Genomic DNA, 18,622 nt, shown 5'->3' with positions numbered 1-18,622 from the left:
ATCTTCTAGTGTATTTACATTTTCCTGCAGTTGTCTTCCTACTTTTTTCTTTGGAAGATGGGTAATTTCCTTTCTGAGCTTTCAAATGTAATGGTATAAGTGGTTTAAGTGTGTAGTCGCTCAGTTGTGTCCGACTCTTTGAGACTACATGGACTGTAATGCACCAGGCTCCTCAATCCATTGGATTTTCCAGGTAAGAATACTGGAGTGGGTGGCCATTCCCTTCTCCAGGGATCTTCCCGACACAGGGATGGAACATGGGTCTCCGGCATTGCAGGCAGATTCTTTACCAACTGAGACCAGGGAAGCCCCGTGGTGGTATACACAGCATTAATTAAAACTTTTGAAATAGGTTTTCCTAACCATAATTATACATTATTTCCAATGTTGTTTATTTGTGCCTCTTCCTCTTACCCCAATCACATTTGCCAATGATTTACAATGATTTATTTCCCTCTTTTTCAAAATAAACTTTACCTTTCAAAGAGCAATTTTAAGCTCAAAGTTGAAAGTACAGAGGTTTCCTATATAACCCCTGCCACTACACACACACACAACCTCCCCCTCCATCAATATCTCACATAAGAGTGGTACATGTGATGCAATGAACCTACACTGACACATCACTGTCACCCACAGTTTACATTAGGTGTCAGGTTTGGTGTTGTACATTCAATGCATTTAGATAAGTGTATAGTTGACATATACTTATCCTAACAGTTTCATAAAGAACATTTTCACTGCCCAAAAGATTTTTTTGTATCCCTCTACCCTCTGGCAACATCTTTTCATTATTTACATAATTTTGCCTTTTCCAGAATGTCATACACTTGGGATTAAACAGTATGCAACTTTTTCAGACTGATTTCTTTCACTTACCAATACTCATTTAAGGTTCCTTCATGTCTTTTCATGGCTTGATAGCTCACTTCGTTTTAGCAATGATATATTCCATTGCCTGGATGTGCCACAGTTTGTTCATCCATTCACCGACTGCAGAACATCTCGGTTGCTTCCAAGTTTTAGTAATTATGAATACAGATGCTATGAATACCCATGTGCAGGTTTTGGTGGGCACAAGTTTTCAACTCATTTGGGTAACTATTAAGATGCGTGACTGGATTATATGATAAGAAACTTCCAAACTGGAGGCAAGATGGCTGGACCATTTTGCATTCCCAACAGCAATGAATGAGAATTTCTGTTGCTCCACATCCTCATCAGTACTTGGTGGTGTTTTCTGGATTTTGGTCATGCTAACCAAGGTGTGTGGTGGTAATTTCGACAATCCCATTTTAATGAGCAGTACCCTAATGATGATATGTGATGTTAAATATCTCTTCATATGCTTACTTGACGTCTGTATATCTTCTCTGATAAGGTAAGTATTAAGATTTTTGCCCACTTAAAAATTGGGTCTTTATCCTACTACTGAGTTCCAAGAATTCTTTATGTATTTCAGGTAACAGGTATCTAGGTCTTGTTTTCTCATTCTCTTATTTCCCTTTATCCATTTCAAAGATCTGTTTATTTCTGTTCCTTAGTTCATTAATGCTGTTTCTATCTTAAATAACTATTCTACTCTCTGAGTTTATTTTATATACTTTTCTAACTTCCTGTTTCAAAGGTTCAGTTTGTTTTCTCCCTATTTATCTTTTTTAATAGATACTGACTATAAATTTCACTGTACCTCTTCAGCCACATTCCACATCTGACCTGCCATTATAACTTTTAATAATTTCAATTTTGGATTCTGAGTTTTTTTTTGCAAGTGTGAAAATAGAAGCGACGTATCAATTTTTCTTGGAATGTATTATAGCCCAGAATGTGACCAATTTGAAAATAATATACTCTGAAGGATACACAAAATACCAATACATATTTTAAACTCTAAGTTTATTTATTGACACCAGCCTAGAGAGACAGCACCCACAAAACAAGAATAAAGTTATTTAAATGAATAAGTTGGATACTGTTAAACAATTCAAGATGGCTAAACAGCTGATGCAGTAAGAAAAGCAAGTTAGTGAATTAAAGGTAAACCTGAAGAATTTTCACAGACCTAAGTAAAGAGACAAGTACAGAAGAAGCATTTTTTAAAAAGGTGGAAAAGAGATTCAGAAGTTTCAACATATAACCAACAGGAATTCTAGAAAGCAACAAGAGAATGGAGAAAAGGTAATATTAAACAAATAATAGCTAAGAATTTCCCAAACTAAAAACATGAGTCCCCAGACTTAAAGTGTGCAATTAGCTATATTTTCCAAACTTACTCCACAATTTCAAACTATTAAGAATTTCTCTTGAGGAAGGGGACACATGTATGCCTACATCCTATTCATGATGATGTATCGCAGAGGCCATCACCATATTGTAAAGTAATTATCTTCCAATTAAAATTAAAAAAAAAAAAAAAAAAAGAATTTCTCATAGAGCACTAAAGAATGTATTATTCTCGAGGGAGGAAAAAAAAGTAAATATGGAGTAAACAGTGGGATGCCAAAAAAAAAAAAATTTAGCCAAAAAACAAAAAAAGTTAAATATACTAATAGTAAAAACGCTTAACATTAAATGAAAACTTCAAATATATCAACTTATCCAACTGAGAGAAGAAGAGAGGAGGACAGAGAAGAAAATTATGCTACAGTTTTTGTCTTATGTAGGACATGAATATAAATAGTATACTGTTATAAACTTATAGTTAAGTATACATATACAAACTATAAGGGTGATCACTTAAAAAACTGAAATAAAATATATAACTCTGAAATTATTAGGGGGGGACAAAGGGAAAGGAAACTTGATCAAGCCAAATAACCCAACAGAAAACAGAGTAAATATAAAGCAGAAATCAAGGAAATCAGTAACTAAATCTAAACTTATTAGTAATTACAAAATAAAGTATAGCAGTGCTACAATCAGACAACATAGGATATAATGTGAAACATTATGTGAGACAAAAGGTATTGCACACTGATTTAAAAACACGAAAGATTTACAAGCACCCAGTAATATATCTCCAGAATATACAAAACAAAAACTGGAATTACAGGAGAAACTGAAATGTTCACACAATCTAGAAGTTTCCAGAAGTCACCTATTTCAATTCATACTCCTCACACTTAAGTATAGTATTTAATTGAAGAATGCTTTCAACAGTGTCAGCAATGCTGCAGGGCAAATTTGAGAATGCCTTTAGGATACACTGATAAGAAACAAACTATAAATAAGTCTAGTTCAGCAGAGGAGTATCAGATGTAAACAGTGAAGCCTACCTTTTTCCTAACAGGTGTCATAAAGTAAGTCTGAAAACAAACTTGACCAAAATTAAAAGTACCACTGATTTTTTTCAAAAAAGGTCAGATCCATACAAAAATAGGGGGGGAAAAACCCACCACACTAGTCAAGGAGCATTTTATTCTTCAAGCACCTGGGAAAGTTCTACAGTATGTGTCTAAGAACATAAGCTTTGGAGTCCAACAAATCTGAGTTTAAGTGCTAACTCCTTGTGTTACAAAACTCATATAAATATATCAAGCTCCAAGTCTTAGGTTCTACAACTATTAAGTGGGGATAATAATTTGTAGCTCCATAAAGCTATCACCAAGATAAAATGAAATAATGCCTGGCACAGAGGGCTCAATAATTAACAATTATTGTTGTTACTATTAAATTATATTTGGGTGCAAGATGTGAGAAACTTCATAATATTCTTGGTATTAATTAACATCCGTTTTGCAAAGCGTTTTTGATTTTAAAGTCACACAGGAAATATTTTCCATTTATTTCTCATAATACTTGGATTCTCAGGTTGTAACAAAAACTGTATGTAATTTTAAAATTAAAATTAGAACTGCTAATTTTAGACTGATAGAATAAATAATGACTCTCATCCTATTACCAAGTGCTTCAAATTTCTAATCTAAAAAAGACAAAAAGATAAAGAAGGCAGTATTACTACCATTCTCCAGTCCTTGTAATTTCTTGCCTTTAGAACCAGAAACATTTCCAGCGAGAAAACGCCCAATGGGATTTAGTCCTGCACTGAAACCATAGAACCACTCCAAACAGCTGTTTTGGTGGTAAGGATATCCTGAGCGACTTCTTTATATTTACTGAAGAAATGTCATTATTATGCCTACAGTAGATTTAAAAGTTTATGGGGAAGAAAGTTTTAAGTAATTAAAGGAAGATATTATTCATGTGTTCTAAGGCTATATCAAGTCCTTAAAAAACAAACAAACAAAAAAACACCTACTTTTAGTTCTCAGTACTCAAGGGGATGTATTATAGAAGATATTGAGGCAGTCACCACACCTCACCTCCAAAGTAAAAGAAGAAACAAGCCTGAGTTCCCTTAACACTAGGTTTATTGCAAAACTTACAGATGGAGAATATATCAAAGCAAATACTACTCATACACGGGTTTGTTCACTGAGTATATAAATCAATCCCTTACTTGTGTCTCATAAATTCAGTTCAACAAGCTTTCCATAATTACTTCTAAGTATAAAGCTCACAATATAGTTCCTTACCTTTCCATTAGCTTCTCTTTATCCCAATTGAAGTGGCTAAGGAGTATTCTTGTGATAGTTGCTGGATTCTAAAGAAGGGGGGAAAAAAAGTCATTTTAAGGGAATAGCACTTATTGACATTTAGTGAATTTTTTAGGTTGAATTTACTCTTCTATAACACCCCACCCAAATTACCTTTCCTAAGGTATGTCTTTATTCCCCTAAGAAAATACAAAATTTTAAGATCAAGACTATTTACAAATAGTTTGTCACACTAATGTCACGTTTCTATGAGATTCTAAAGCAGAATTCACAATAAGCCAAGAAGAAATTAAATGAAAAACTACTGTATTAAATCAAGCACTAATAAAGTGAACTTTTTTGCAATTAGATTTAACAGACTGCCAGATCAACACATTGTAAATCAATAAAGTTTCTAATATTTTATGTACTGAATAGCTCTAATCAGTCCAAACCATTTTTAATTCAAAAGGCCCATACTTAATGAAAAAGACAAAATACATGTACTATGAAATAATTTATAGAGCATCATCTGTAACCACCATTTCATTTCTCACAGGAAACCAGAGTCCAAAGTTTAGTGCCCCATCATCACGCAGTGATGTCACAGAGCCTCCCGTTTGCCATGAAACTAGTGAACAGAGTTTTACCTCAGTAAGATGATGGGGCCCAGGAGATAAAGGAAGTCCAACTTATTCAAAGACACTAGAGCTAGTTACAATGTCAAAAGGGAAATTCAAACCTGAGTCTGCTCATCTGTACTTTATGCATGATTTTATTATATCAAGTAACATTTCAAAAATGGTCTCTGCATATAAACCATAGTTAGAAAGCAGTGTTCCGGCACAGTAAGTGTTTGGGCTTCCCTGGTGGCTCAGACGGCAAAGAATCCACCTGCAGTGCAGGAGACCTGGGTTTGATCCCTGGATCTGGAAGATGCCCTGGAGAAGGGAATGGCAACCCACTTCAGTATTCTTGCCTGGAGAATTCCATGAACAGAGGAGCATGGCGAGCTGCAGTCCATGGGGTCGCAAAGAGTTGGAGACGGCTCAATTAATAACACACATCTACTGATTTAGTTTAAAAGCAATCCTGTATAAAAATGTCATGAAAGAAATCCCTATCAATTATTCTTAGTAATACCATTTGTCACAAAAATTCATAGACATCCACATTGCTGCTGTTGTTTAGTTGCTAAGTTGTGTCCGACTCACCTTTGGCAAAAAAGCCAAAGATGCCGATATGGTAAGTCCCAACCCTCTGCTCCAAGCACATTTTGCTAATCCATCTAGGTATTCCTTACTTCTTAGACTCAGACTTCCTTAAGAATCTTTCTTCAATACACCATTTGAGAAAAACACTGTCAGTCTATAAGAATAGGTGAAAAGAAACCTATTAGCTCACCCTAAATTACAATATTTGTACAGAATACAGATATTATCACATATCCAGCTCTTTTACAATAGGATTGTGGGCTTCCCTTGTGACTCAGCTGGTAAAGAATCCACTTGCAATGCGGGAGGATCTGGGTTCAATCCCTGGGTTGGGAAGATCCCTTGGGGAAGGGAACAGCTACTCACTCCAGTATTCTAGCCTGGAGAATTCCATGGACTGTATAGTCCATGGCATCACAAAGAGTCGGACACAACCGAGTGACTTTCACTTTTTCTTAATGGAAATCACAATTCTGATTTCCATTAGAAAGGACTGAGCAACTTTCACTTGCCTATAACTGAAACAGTAATTCAGTCATATTTAAAATAAGGGCAATAATCCCATCAATTGGGAAAATTTAGTAGTACTCATTGCGATTTTGCAACTATAACTTTGGGACATCCAAAACACTATACATTCTCTGCCACTGGGGAAAATTTTTCAGGAACTGTTAAGTCTCAACTTGCAAACAGAAATATGGGAGAGATGGGGAAATGCCCTCTTTGACCTAATGTTGCTAAGCGCCTTTTCTGTGTTTGAGATCCCACATCATAAACTGGTCTTGTCCAGAGTTTCCAAACCTGTTTTATTGATTCTTCAAAAATAACTATGGGATGTTCTGTTAAAATACAGATTCCTAGGTTCCACCCCCAAATGTGCTTGTTGCCAAAGGGATTCAGAACATTAGACCAGTAGTCCTTCAGGATGAAGAAAACATGGCAATCTTTCTGGTTTTGGCCGTTCAAAAATTTCTGTGTAGGTGTAAGTGTGTGTTTAGTAGTGTACACAGGGACCTCCCTGGCAGTCCAGTGGTTAAGACTTCACCTTCCAATGCTGGGGAAGCAAGTTCAATTCCTGGTTGGGGAGCTAAGATACCACAGGCCTCAGGGCCAACAAACCAAATTATAGGGAATTCCCTGGCTGTACAATGGTTAAGACTTTGCTTTCCAATGCAGTGGATGTAGGTTCAATCTTAAGATTCCACGTGCCTCTTGGCCAAAAAACCAAAAAACAAAACAGAAGCAATACTGTAACAAATTCAATAAAGACCTAAAAAAATAATACTACTTTATTGAGGTACATGCCAGAAAATTTTCCCCAGAAGGACACTACTGGAAAATTTGGCTAAACCACATCATAATGCCAAAATAGCTATATTCTACCAGTGATCTACACTTCAGGGAAGAGAATATTTCACAATACTAAATAAATATATTTGGATCACTATCTCAGTGCAGCTGGCTCAAGTCATTTATGTGCACTGAATATAAGGAAAGGTGATGGAAAAATAACGTTTATTGTACATCTACTATATTCCAGACCCTGTGTGAGAACTTCCCAGTTGGTGCCAGTGGTAAAGAATCTGCCTGCCAATGCAGGAGACATAAGAGATGTGGGTTCGATTCCTGGGTAGGGAAGAACCCCTGGAGAGGAAATGGCAACCCATTCCAGTATTCTTGCCTAGAAAATCTCAGGGACAGAGAAGCCTGGTGGGCTACAGTCCACAGGGTCAAAAACAGTCAGATATGACTTAAGAGACTGAGCACACATATACAACACAGTACTTTATATGCCCCATTTAATCCTCAAAGCTCTCTGTAAGGGAAATATTCCTACTTCCCATTTTAAATATGAGAGAACTAAGACTAGGCTCCAGGCGTATACAAAAACTACCCAATATCATACCTCTGCTGCTGCTAAGCTGCTTCAGTCGTGTCCGACTCTGTGCGACCCCACAGCCGGCAGCCCACCAGGCTCCCCCGTCCCTGGGATTCTCCAGGCAAGAACACTGGAGTGGGTTGCCATTTCCTTCTCCAATGCATGAAAGTGAAAAGTGAAAGGGAAGTCGCTCAGTCGTGCCTGACTTTTTGCAACCCCATGGACTGCAGCCCACCAGGCTCCTCCGTCCATGGGATTTTCCAGGCAAGAGTACTGGAGTGGGGTGCCATTGCCTTCTCCATCATACCTCTAATTAAGTACAATAGTTGGAAATTCTAGCCTAGGACAATCTGGATCTAATATTCCTTCATTTATTCTATGTGGGAGAATGCAAAGGAATATTAAAAATATTACTTACATATGTTTAAATATCTTTTATATCCTCCACAACAGGGTAATTCAAGGCAGGATGAGGAGGGGATGACAGAAAGCTATAAGGCACAAGGGCATTTGAGGGACTGAAAAATGTGATGGTTGGTAATGATGAGGGAAAATCTTTATCAAAACTCAAACTATACACTTAAAAATGGGTACCTTTAGTCAAATAAAAGTTATACATTAATCATGTTTGTTTTTATTTAAAAACGGAACAATCTGACTTTTGGTCCTGGCATCTCCCTCCCACCAATTACAACTAAAAACTCTGCACAAAATACAACCAACAAGAGTCCTCTGACAAATAACAGCAGGTAGATTGGGGAGAACAGGGAAGAACAACAAATAAGATGGTAATGAGTATCCTGTTTGTTTTATCTCCTTTATTTCCTGGCTTGGACACAAGGGTGGGCCAAATAGGCATAACTGTGTAATAGGCATGCTCGGCAAAAACTGATCCAAGTGCACCTTCTTGGTCAGAGTACTAGGGCAAATGCCCCTGAAGAAGTCAGAGAGAATACTTTTCATTTTCCTTTATTTATTTCTCCCAGCCTTGGCCTGAGACCAGTCCCAGCCATGAAACTACACTACTGCAGACCACAGAAAACTACCAGGGAAAACCCACTGCTCTGAACAGAGGAACAAGGAAGAACTCTGTTGCGAATAGTGTGAGAGAATACTTATTATTTTCTTTTTATCTCTTGCCACTTCACCTCAAGGCATGACAGGCAGAAAACTGAAACTGAGAGAACTCCATACATTCAGCTAGAGGAATAAAGAAAAGGTCCCTTGGGAGACAAGAGGAACTCACTGTAAGGAGAGAGATGCAGAAGCAGATTCCTAATTCTATGATGAACCAAGTTCTATGATGAACCAAGTCCTAGGCTCAAATGCAAGCAATACATGTGTGGAACAGCCAAAGAAGAATAGGAAGTTTCCAGAAGAGAACTATGATATAAACCACTGCCCAAATCCTAGATCAACCTAGTGGGAATGGGAGGGGCAAAGTGAACATAGCAAAGATTTAGAAAACTGAACAGCTAATGGAATCAACCTGTACATAAGGTGAGAAAGAACTCCAGGTAGAACCTAACTGGGTTGACTTGTTTACTAAAACAAATAAAAAATCCTTAGCATTTTTGAATTGGAAAAGGAAATGGCAACCCACTCGTGTTCTTGCCTGGAGAATCCCAGGAATGGGGGAATCTGGTGGGCTTCCATCTACAGGGTCGCACAGAGTCAGACACAACTGAAGCGACTTAGCAGCAGCAGCAGCATTTTTGAAAGGATTTTAAGAAGACACAGAATCTCACATAACATACCACACATGCAGGAGAGAATACAGAACTACAGAAACAAAGTAAGAACAATAACAAAAATCTGATCAACTATCAAGGGAGAAGACAATTACTTGAGTCTGACCCCAAGATGACCCAGATATTAGAATTATCAAAGACTTTTGAAGCAGCTGTTAAAAATATGACACATTAGGTAAGGGTGAACACCTTAAAGTGAATGAAAGAAATTCTTAGGACAGAAGCTCAAATTATTTAAAAAAAAAAAAAAAAAAAAAAAAGGAAAGAAGAAGAACCAAATGGAAAATTTTAGGACTAAAAAACTCTAAGATCACTGGATGGGCTCAAGAGCAGACAGAGGAGATGAGAGAGCAGTCAGTGAACTCAAAGATATGTCAATAACAAGAGTGAGTGAGTGAGTGAGTGTGTGTATGGGTGTGATGAAGTGTTGGGGCCCTGTGGGATAATATCAAAAGCTACCAGCCTAAAATTCTATATTCAATGAAAAGTATAGTTCAGGATTAAAGCAAAGGATATTCTCAGACAGAAGAAAACCAATAGAACTCATTGCCAGCAGACCTGTTCTAAAGGAACTGCTAAAGAAGTTCTCCAAATAGAAAGGGAATGGCAGCAGAGGGTAACCTAGAATTTCAGGAAAAGAAGGAAGAGCAACAGAAATGGTAAATGAGTAAATATCATAGTCTATTTTTCTCCTCTTATGTTTCTGAAAATATGCAGAACTGCTGAAACCAAAATTTATAACATGTTATGGTGAGGGGAAAGGTTAAATGTATACCGATGTAACATGTGTGGCAACTACAATACAAAGGGACAGATACAAACATTATCTATATAGCTATAAGGTTTCTGTGTTTCACTTGGAGTGGGAAAATATTAACTCTAAGTAGACTGTGAAGTGAAATATTTGTATATAACGCCTAGAGCAACAACTTAAAAAGAGAGAAATAAAAGCACCAATACATATATAAAGTCGAATATTTTTAAAATTTCAATCCAAAAGAAAGCAGAAAAGGAGGACAAAAGAGAAAAATAATTTAAAACACCAAAGTTCAACCACATCAATAATTACATTAAATGTTAAAAATGGGGAAAAAACAAAAACAAAAAAACAACACTTAAAAGACAGAGAGTTGAGAGAGAGTGAAGTCGCTCAGTCGTGTCCAACTCTTTGCGACCCCATGGGCTGTAGGAGTCTACTATGCTCCTCTGTCCATGGGATTCTCCAGGCAAGAGTTCTGGAGTGGGTTGCCATTTCCTTCTCCAGAGAATCTTCCTGACCCAGGGATTGAACCCAGGTCTCCCACATTGTAGGCAGACACTTTACCGTCTATCCACAAAAGACAGAGGTAACTATACAAATACCAAATTATTATGTTATATACCTGAAACTGATGTCATATGTCAATTATGCTTTAATTAAAAAAAGAAATCTTTGTGCTGCTAAATGAAAATAAAAGACAAGAAAGAGAAAGTTCAATTTTTTTTAAGGCAAAACTATATATTGTTTATATAACAACCCATTTTCCAATATAATGATATACAGAGACTAAAAGTAAAAATTTTTTTAAAAGATGTATTATGCAAAACACAAATCAAGCACAAGCTTCAGCAGCTGTTTTTCTCAGACAAAGTAAACTTCAAAACAAGAAAGTTTACCAGTGATAAAGAGAAATCTCAGTGGGAAGGTCAAGTTACCAAGAAAACATGCACCTAACAATAAAGTCCCACAATAAATGAGGGAAAAACTGACAGAGATGAAAGCAAAACAGACAAATCCACAATTATACTTAGAGATTTCAAAACTCCACTCTCAGTAATCCACTGAACAGACGATTCAGAAAATAACCATCTTCTATTAAGTAATCCAAGGGTCAACGAGGAAGTCTTCAAGAAAATTAGAAAACATCTTGAACTGAGGAATACGAAAATACAAAACATCAAAATTTGTGAAATGTAGCTAATGCTGTTTAGGAAGAAATTCATTGTGTTAAATGCTTACATTAGAAATGAAGAAAGATAAAACTTTTTTTTAAAGCACAAACTACACCTAACACAAGCAGAAGAATTAATAAAAAGAAGTCAGTAAAACTGAAGACAGAAAAACAAGAGAAAATAAATGAAACCAAAAGCTGTACTAAACATGAACAGAATGCAAGCAAGGGCTAAACAAGGTACTGCTCTGTTGGTCCAGTGGCTAAGACTCTGCACTCCTAATGCAGGGGACCCAGGTCCAATCCCTGATGAGGGAACTAGATCCCACATGCAACAACTAAGAGTTCATTCACATGCCGCAACTAGAAAATCCTGCATGCTGCAACTAAGACCCAGCAGAGCCAAAAATACAGCCCACCAGAAAAAGTTTCAAAGTTTCTTATAAAGCTAAACATAATGTTTAACCCCAAAATCTGACTATTAGTGAATTTACCCAGCACAGCCAAAAATATAGCCCACCAGAAAAAGTTTCAAAGTTTCTTATAGAGCTAAACATAATATTTAACCCCAAAATCTGACTATTAGGAATTTACCCAAGTGAAACCAAAAACGTGTGTTCACCCAAAAACCTGTATGAAGATGTCTGTGTGTGTGTGTGTCAGTCGCTCAGTCGTGTCCAACCCTATGCAACCCACAGTCTATAGCCTGCGAGGCTCCTCTGTCCATGGGATTTTCCAGGCAAGTACCGGAGTGGGTTGCCATTTCCTCGCCAGATTTATATATATACATACAAACACACACACACACACACACACGTAACAGCTTTATTCATACCTGGTAAAAACTGAGAACACCCTAAACGTTTTACAACTAGGGAATGTATAAACAAATGGTGGTACATCCACTGGATGGAATACTACTCACCAACAAAGAACTATTGTTACAACAGTACAGATGAAGCTCAAATGCAAATTCTAAGTGAAAGAAGCTATACTCAAATGGCTACACATTACTGGAAGATTCCATGACAAGGTAGAAAAGGCAAAATACAGAGATGGTATACAAATCTTCTAGTTGCCAGAGGTTGGGGGGGTGGTATGATTTGGACAAACAGGATATAAGAATGGAGCCTTTTAGAGGATGATAATGGAACTGTTCTATAAGCTGGCTGAGATGGAATTTATATTCTCTAGGCATTTGTCAAAACTCATGGAATTATATATCTAAAAGTGACTATGCTAAAGCCTTTGACTGTGTGGATCACAACAAACTGGAAATTTCTTCAAGAAATGGGAATACCAGACCACTCTACTTGCCTCCTGAAAAATCTGTATGCAGCTCAAGAAGCAAGAATTAGAACTGGACACGGAACAATGGACTGGTTCCAAACTGATAAAGGAGTACGTCAAGGATGTACATTGTCTTATAGCAATAACCTCAGATATCCAGATGATACCACCCTTATGGCAGAAAGCTAAGAGAAACTAAGAGCCTCTTGCTGAAAGTGAAAGATGAGAGTGAAAAAGCTGGCTTAAAACTCAACATTCAAAAAAACTAAGACCATGGCATCTGGTCCCATCACTTTCTGGCAAATTGATGGGAAACAATGCAAACAGTGAGACTTTATTTTCTTGGGCTCCAAAATCACTGCAGTTGGTGACTGCAGCCATGAAATTAAAAGAAGCTTGCTCCTTGGAAGAAAAGCTATGACCAACCTGGACAGCATATGAAAAAGCAGAGACATTACTTTACCAACAAATGTCCCTCTAGTCAAAGCTATGGTTTTTCTGGTAGTCATGTACAGATGTGAGAGTTGGACCATAAAGAAAGCTGAGTGCCTAAGAATTGATGCTTTTGAACTGTGGTGTTGGTGAAGACTCTTGAGAGTCCTTTGGACTTCAAGGAGAACAAATCAGTCAACCCTAAAGGAAATCAGTCCTGAATATTCATTGGAAGGACTGAAGCTAAAGCTCCAGTACTTTGGCCACCTGTTGTGAAGAACTGACTCATTGGAAAAGACCCTGATGCTGGGAAAGATTGAGGGCAGGAGGAGAAGGGAATGACAGAGGATGAGACAGCTGGATGGCATCACCAACTTGATGGTGATGGACAGGGAAGCCAGGACTGCTACAATCCACGGGGTCCCAAAGAGTCGGACAGGACTGAGAGACTGAACTGAAAAGTATAAATTTAGTGTATGCAAACTGAAATATAAATTTAAAATATAAATAAATTATAAAAGTAATTAACTTGTACTAGAGTACCCATAATGGAATTCTGACTATTAAAAGTGCAATGATACCTTACAACCCATCAATCACACTCCTGGGTATTTTTATACCCACTAATTCAAAACCATACATGCACTGCAATGGTCACAGCAGCAGTACGTGAAATTGGCAAGATATGGAAGCAACCTAAGCATCCATCAAAAGAAGAATGGATGCAGATGTGGTGTATATATATGCAATGGAATATTACTCAGGCACAAAAGGAATGAATTTTTGACATTTGCAGCAACGTGGATAGACTTGGAGGTCACTCAGTTCAGTTCACTCCCTCAGTCGAGTCCAACTCTTTGCGACCCCATGGACTGCAACACACCAGGCCTCCCTGTCCCTCACCAACTCCCGGAGTTTACCCAAGCTCATGTCCATTGAGTCGGTGATGCCACCCAACCATCTCATCCTCTGTCGTCCCCCTCTCCTCCTGCCTTCAATCCTTCCCAGCATCAGGGTCTTTTCAAATGAGTCAGCTCTTCACATCAGGTGGCCAAAGTATTGGAGTTTCAGCTTCAACATCAGTCCTGCCAATGAATACTCAGGACTGATCTCTTTTAGGGTGGACTGGTTGGACCTCCTTGCAGTCCAAGGGACTCTCAAGAGTCTTCTCCAACACCACAGTTCAAAAGCACCAATTTTTATTGGTGTTTCTTAAAAAAAATAAGAAGAAGATACAAACAAGCCAAACAAAATCAGTTAATGAGCAAAATCACCATAATTAGAAAATTAATACTTGCAGCAATATACTTAACCTTTAGGACAATAAGGCAATCTAAAATTTCACATGATCTCTAGTTACAAGCTCTAAAACAATGGTTTTCCCATTCTGGCTACATATTAGGATCTCCTCTGGAAATGTAAAAATATCAATACATGACTTCAGCACCAGCAATGTGGTCTCAACTGTCTGGAATGGGAAATGGATATGTGTACTTTTCATCCAACTATAACCTGCAGTTCCCCCAGACAAGAGTAGTATGCAGCCAGAATTAGGGACTAATACTCTGAACAGTTTCCCACTATGAGGGCTCTGAAGTGTATGAACTTATGAACACTGTGTCCCATATGAACACAGTGGCTTAATGTTTCAGTAATTTGAAGAAATTTACATTCTACGGTTATAGCAGTAGCGCTTGCTTTAAAAGTATGTCCAAAGTTCCATTTCTGGATCTTTAAAAAGTGGGTCTCATATGACAACTGTCCCAGCTGACTTTATGCACTATCATCCTCTATTCTTTGATCAAATGGTCCTCAACTATGGTAGTCCATTAGAATCATATGAAGCACTTTAAAAAACTGATGTGCAAGCCACATCCAAAGCTAAATACATCAGAAGCAAAGTAAGGGAGGAGAGATGGAGGAGGGGACTGGGTGCAAAAGGGAAAAATCTTGGCATTACCATTTACTGAAAGCTTCCTGGCATTCCAACATGCAGCCAAGGTGGAGAACCACAGTTCTAGATGTATGCATACATGCAGACATGCCCACACTCTATAGAGTATGACAGAATCTCCTGGCAGATCAACCAAGCTATTGAATGACATTCCTAGGATTAGTACTATGGAGAAGCAACTATTTTTTAAAAGTCTCAATAGATAATCCTTATTTTAGGGGAAAGCTAAATATTAGATGAAAGGGTTTTATAGTATAAAACAGCAGTCTAAGATGAAACAGCAAAAAAATTAAAAAAAAAAAAAATAATAACCCAATTATCATATATAGAAAAGACCCCACAAAGGCTAGCTTTCTCTCAAAGTTTGATCTAAAATAGAACAGGTTGTAGATTCCATTTCAAAACTCAGTCTGACAATTTTCCTACACAAGAATGGGCTCATGCTTCTATGTTTCTATTCACCTTAATCTGACCTCCTTAAGAGGGCTTCCCGGGTGGCTCAAACGGTGAAGCCTCTGCCTGCGATGCAGTAGACCTGGGTTCAATCCCTGGATCGGGAAGATCCCCTGGAGTAAGAAATGGCAACCCACTCCAGTACTCTTGACTGAAAAATCCCATGGACTGAGGAGCCTGGTAGGCTACAGTCCATGGGGTCGCAAAGAGTCAGATGTCCTTAAGACAGCTACTGCCAATTTAAATTTTTACAGGCTATTAATGTGCCTTTTAAAGCAATATAGGAACCCAAAAGCCATAAAGTACAAAAACTTCTGTATAGAAATATTTGCAACATCTACAATAAAAGGTAAATAAACATGTATGTCCATAAAAGACAAATAATCCAACAAAAATAGGCACTTTATGAATTCAAAGAATATAACTGGCCAAAAAGGAAATATTCGATCTCCTTAATATACGTACTGCTGCTGCTGCTGCTGCTGCTAAGTTGCTTCAGTCGTGTCCGACTCCGTGCGACCCCACAGATGGCAGCCCACCAGGCTCCCCCGTCCCTGGGATTCTCCAGGCAAGAACACTGGAGTGGGTTTGCCATTTCCTTCTACAATGCATGAAAGTGGAAAGTGAAAGTGAAGTCGCTCAGTCGTGCCCAACTCTTTGCGACCCCATAGACTGCAGCCCACCAGGCTCCTCCGTCTGTGGGATTTTCCAGGCAAGAGTACTGGAGTGGGGTGCCATCTCCTTCTCCATAATATAGGTACAGACTGTTTTTAATCTAGCACAATGGCCAAGATCTTAAAAAAAAAATTATAATATTTGGAAACAAAGATGTGGGGAAACGGCCCACAACATGTTAGTGAGATGACAACTCTCTTAAAACCTCTGTAACAACAGTTTAGCAGAACTGATCAAAACTTAAAATGCATCTAGAAATTTTACTTTTAGGAACCTACCCAAAAGAAATCTTCAAGTGTAAAAGGGTAAGAATAAGAAAGTAGACATGCATGTTATTTGTAACAGCAATAAAGCAAAGATAACCTACATTCTCCCAAAAGACTGCCTATAAATTATGCTATATCCATACTTAAAATATTATGCAGCAATTTAAAAAACAAAATAGACCTGTGAACACTATAATGGAAGGATATTACTGAGATACCACTGACTGAAAAAAGCAAGTTTCTGAGCAATGCACAATATTCCATTTTTGTGGGGTTTTTTTTTTAAGTAAATTTCTATGACATATTGAATGTGCAATTTTAAAAGTGTAGAAAACTATCCCTAAGAATTATATCCCCAGGGACTTGTTTAGGAGTAGGGTGATAAAATGTCCCTTAATTTACAGTAGTACAGGCCTTACTACTGGCTTGGCCAAAAAATTCGTTCTGGTTAGGAACCAATCCAAATTTTTTGGCCAACCCAATACTTCAAAAATGCGTCCCACAAAATCATAATCACCCAAGAGTTAGTTAGGAATGCAGAATCTTAAATCCCAATCCACATCTACTAACTTGTATGCACATTAAAATTTGAGAAGCACTGGTACAAACTATGTAAGGAAGCAACATTCTGAGCTGGTCACACTAACTGTAAAAAGTTTCATTTCCAAATTCTCAGATTTAATTAAATACCTGATTTCCTTCTAAGAAATTATCATGTATAATTCAGGTATAAACGTCTTCCCTTTAAAAGTATATAAGAATGCTGAGAACTTTATACCAAGAGTCAATAAAAGACTGCAATACAATTAACAGTTAATGACATACAATAAATACATACAATAAATTCTCTAGGTATCAAAAGCTCACACTGTACGATATACAAAATTAAAGAGTAGGATCCTGTCACCAAAAGACACTCCTGACTTTGATCAATCAGGGTTAGGTGCCAGAAGAAGAAAGCACTAGATATTTTGAGGAAAGGGAGAGTTAATAAGAGCAATTGGGTACTTAATAGTTGCAAGGACTGGAAGAATGGGGCTGTAAGGCTATGACTGTCTACAAGAATGACACCAGAACACGAGACAACTGAAGCACAAGGGACTCTCTGCCCTTAAGCCAGCAATGTGCACGTGTGTGCTCAGTTGCTTCACTGCTGTCTGACTCTTTGGGACCCTAAAGACTGTAGCCCACCAGGCTCCTCAGTCCACAAGATTCTCCAAGCAAGGATACTGGAGTGGCTTGCCATGTCCTTCTCCAAGGGATCTTCCTAACCCAGGGATTGAAGCTGGGTTTCCAGCATTGCAGGCAGATTCTTTATTGACTGAGCTACCAATAGAGCTACTAAACTCAAGAATGGCAGCTAACTGTGATCCAAGGGATCAAAGAGTCACCACAGACACTGCCAACAACTGCCTCCAGATAACCATGAAACAAGGGGATGTACACAAGAGCCTACCTATCACCTCTGCTACAAATGCCTCTTGATAACATAGAAAGGTGAAGAATGGATAATGTGATGCTGCATTTCTGCTACTGCAGAAAAATATCACATTTTCACAACCCAGAAAAAAGCAGCAGGGAGGAATGGGGGGCAGAAAAGGGAAGAAAGATGAACTTCCTTCACACCTCTCACACATGTATCTATTAAATAACTGGCAGCAACTATTTCACATCTAAAAAACCCTAAATGCAAAACAGTCTTAGAAATAAAGTTTTTGGCTTTCTACTCCATCCTCCTAATTACGGAGAAGATTAGGAGGATGAGGAAGACCATCACAGAATTCTCAGATGGCTTAAACACTATATAAATAGAAAAAAATTTTACAACACTAATCCTCAAAGTTTCCAGTTTTGAATATTTACTTCTAAGCAACTATCAGGAGAAGGAAGGTTAAAAAAAAAAGGCGGGGGGGGGGGGGGGGGGGGGCCGGCGCGGGTGGTGGTGGTGCGTGCGGGAATGTTGAGGGTAATATTCTTGAGATACTTTTCCACTGAAGTGCTTCCTGGAGATTATTTCAGTAAGAAGTTCATACTCTACTCATTACCCTTTGATATTATTTTTAAAAAATTTAACACTGACAAGTTTTGCTATTTTAATTCTGTAGATCCATGATACTTTACTTGAAAGTTTTCTGAGGTAAGCATCTGAACTATAAACTTAATCCTGATGTACCAAAAGTTGTTACTGAATGCACCCAGCCACCCACCCATCAATAACATTTCAAATTTGACTTTGCTCTTC

At 37.9% G+C, this 18,622-nt stretch overlaps 1 protein-coding gene across 1 annotated transcript in view; it reads right to left on the bottom strand.

The window, feature by feature from the left end:
- Positions 1 to 18,622, bottom strand: part of ARIH1 (ariadne RBR E3 ubiquitin protein ligase 1) — a 105,719-nt gene that overhangs the window by 52,364 nt on the left and 34,733 nt on the right. Inside the window, exon 2 of the mRNA XM_055536908.1 lies at positions 4,536 to 4,603. Coding sequence (XP_055392883.1) covers positions 4,536 to 4,603 — 68 coding nt within the window. The remainder of the gene's footprint in view (positions 1 to 4,535; positions 4,604 to 18,622) is intronic.

Source organism: Bubalus kerabau, chromosome 10 (assembly GCF_029407905.1).
Source record: "Bubalus kerabau isolate K-KA32 ecotype Philippines breed swamp buffalo chromosome 10, PCC_UOA_SB_1v2, whole genome shotgun sequence".
Lineage (NCBI taxonomy): Eukaryota > Metazoa > Chordata > Mammalia > Artiodactyla > Bovidae > Bubalus > Bubalus kerabau.
Note: the sequence above shows the minus strand (reverse complement) of the source record. Positions and strands in the feature narration are given on the sequence as shown.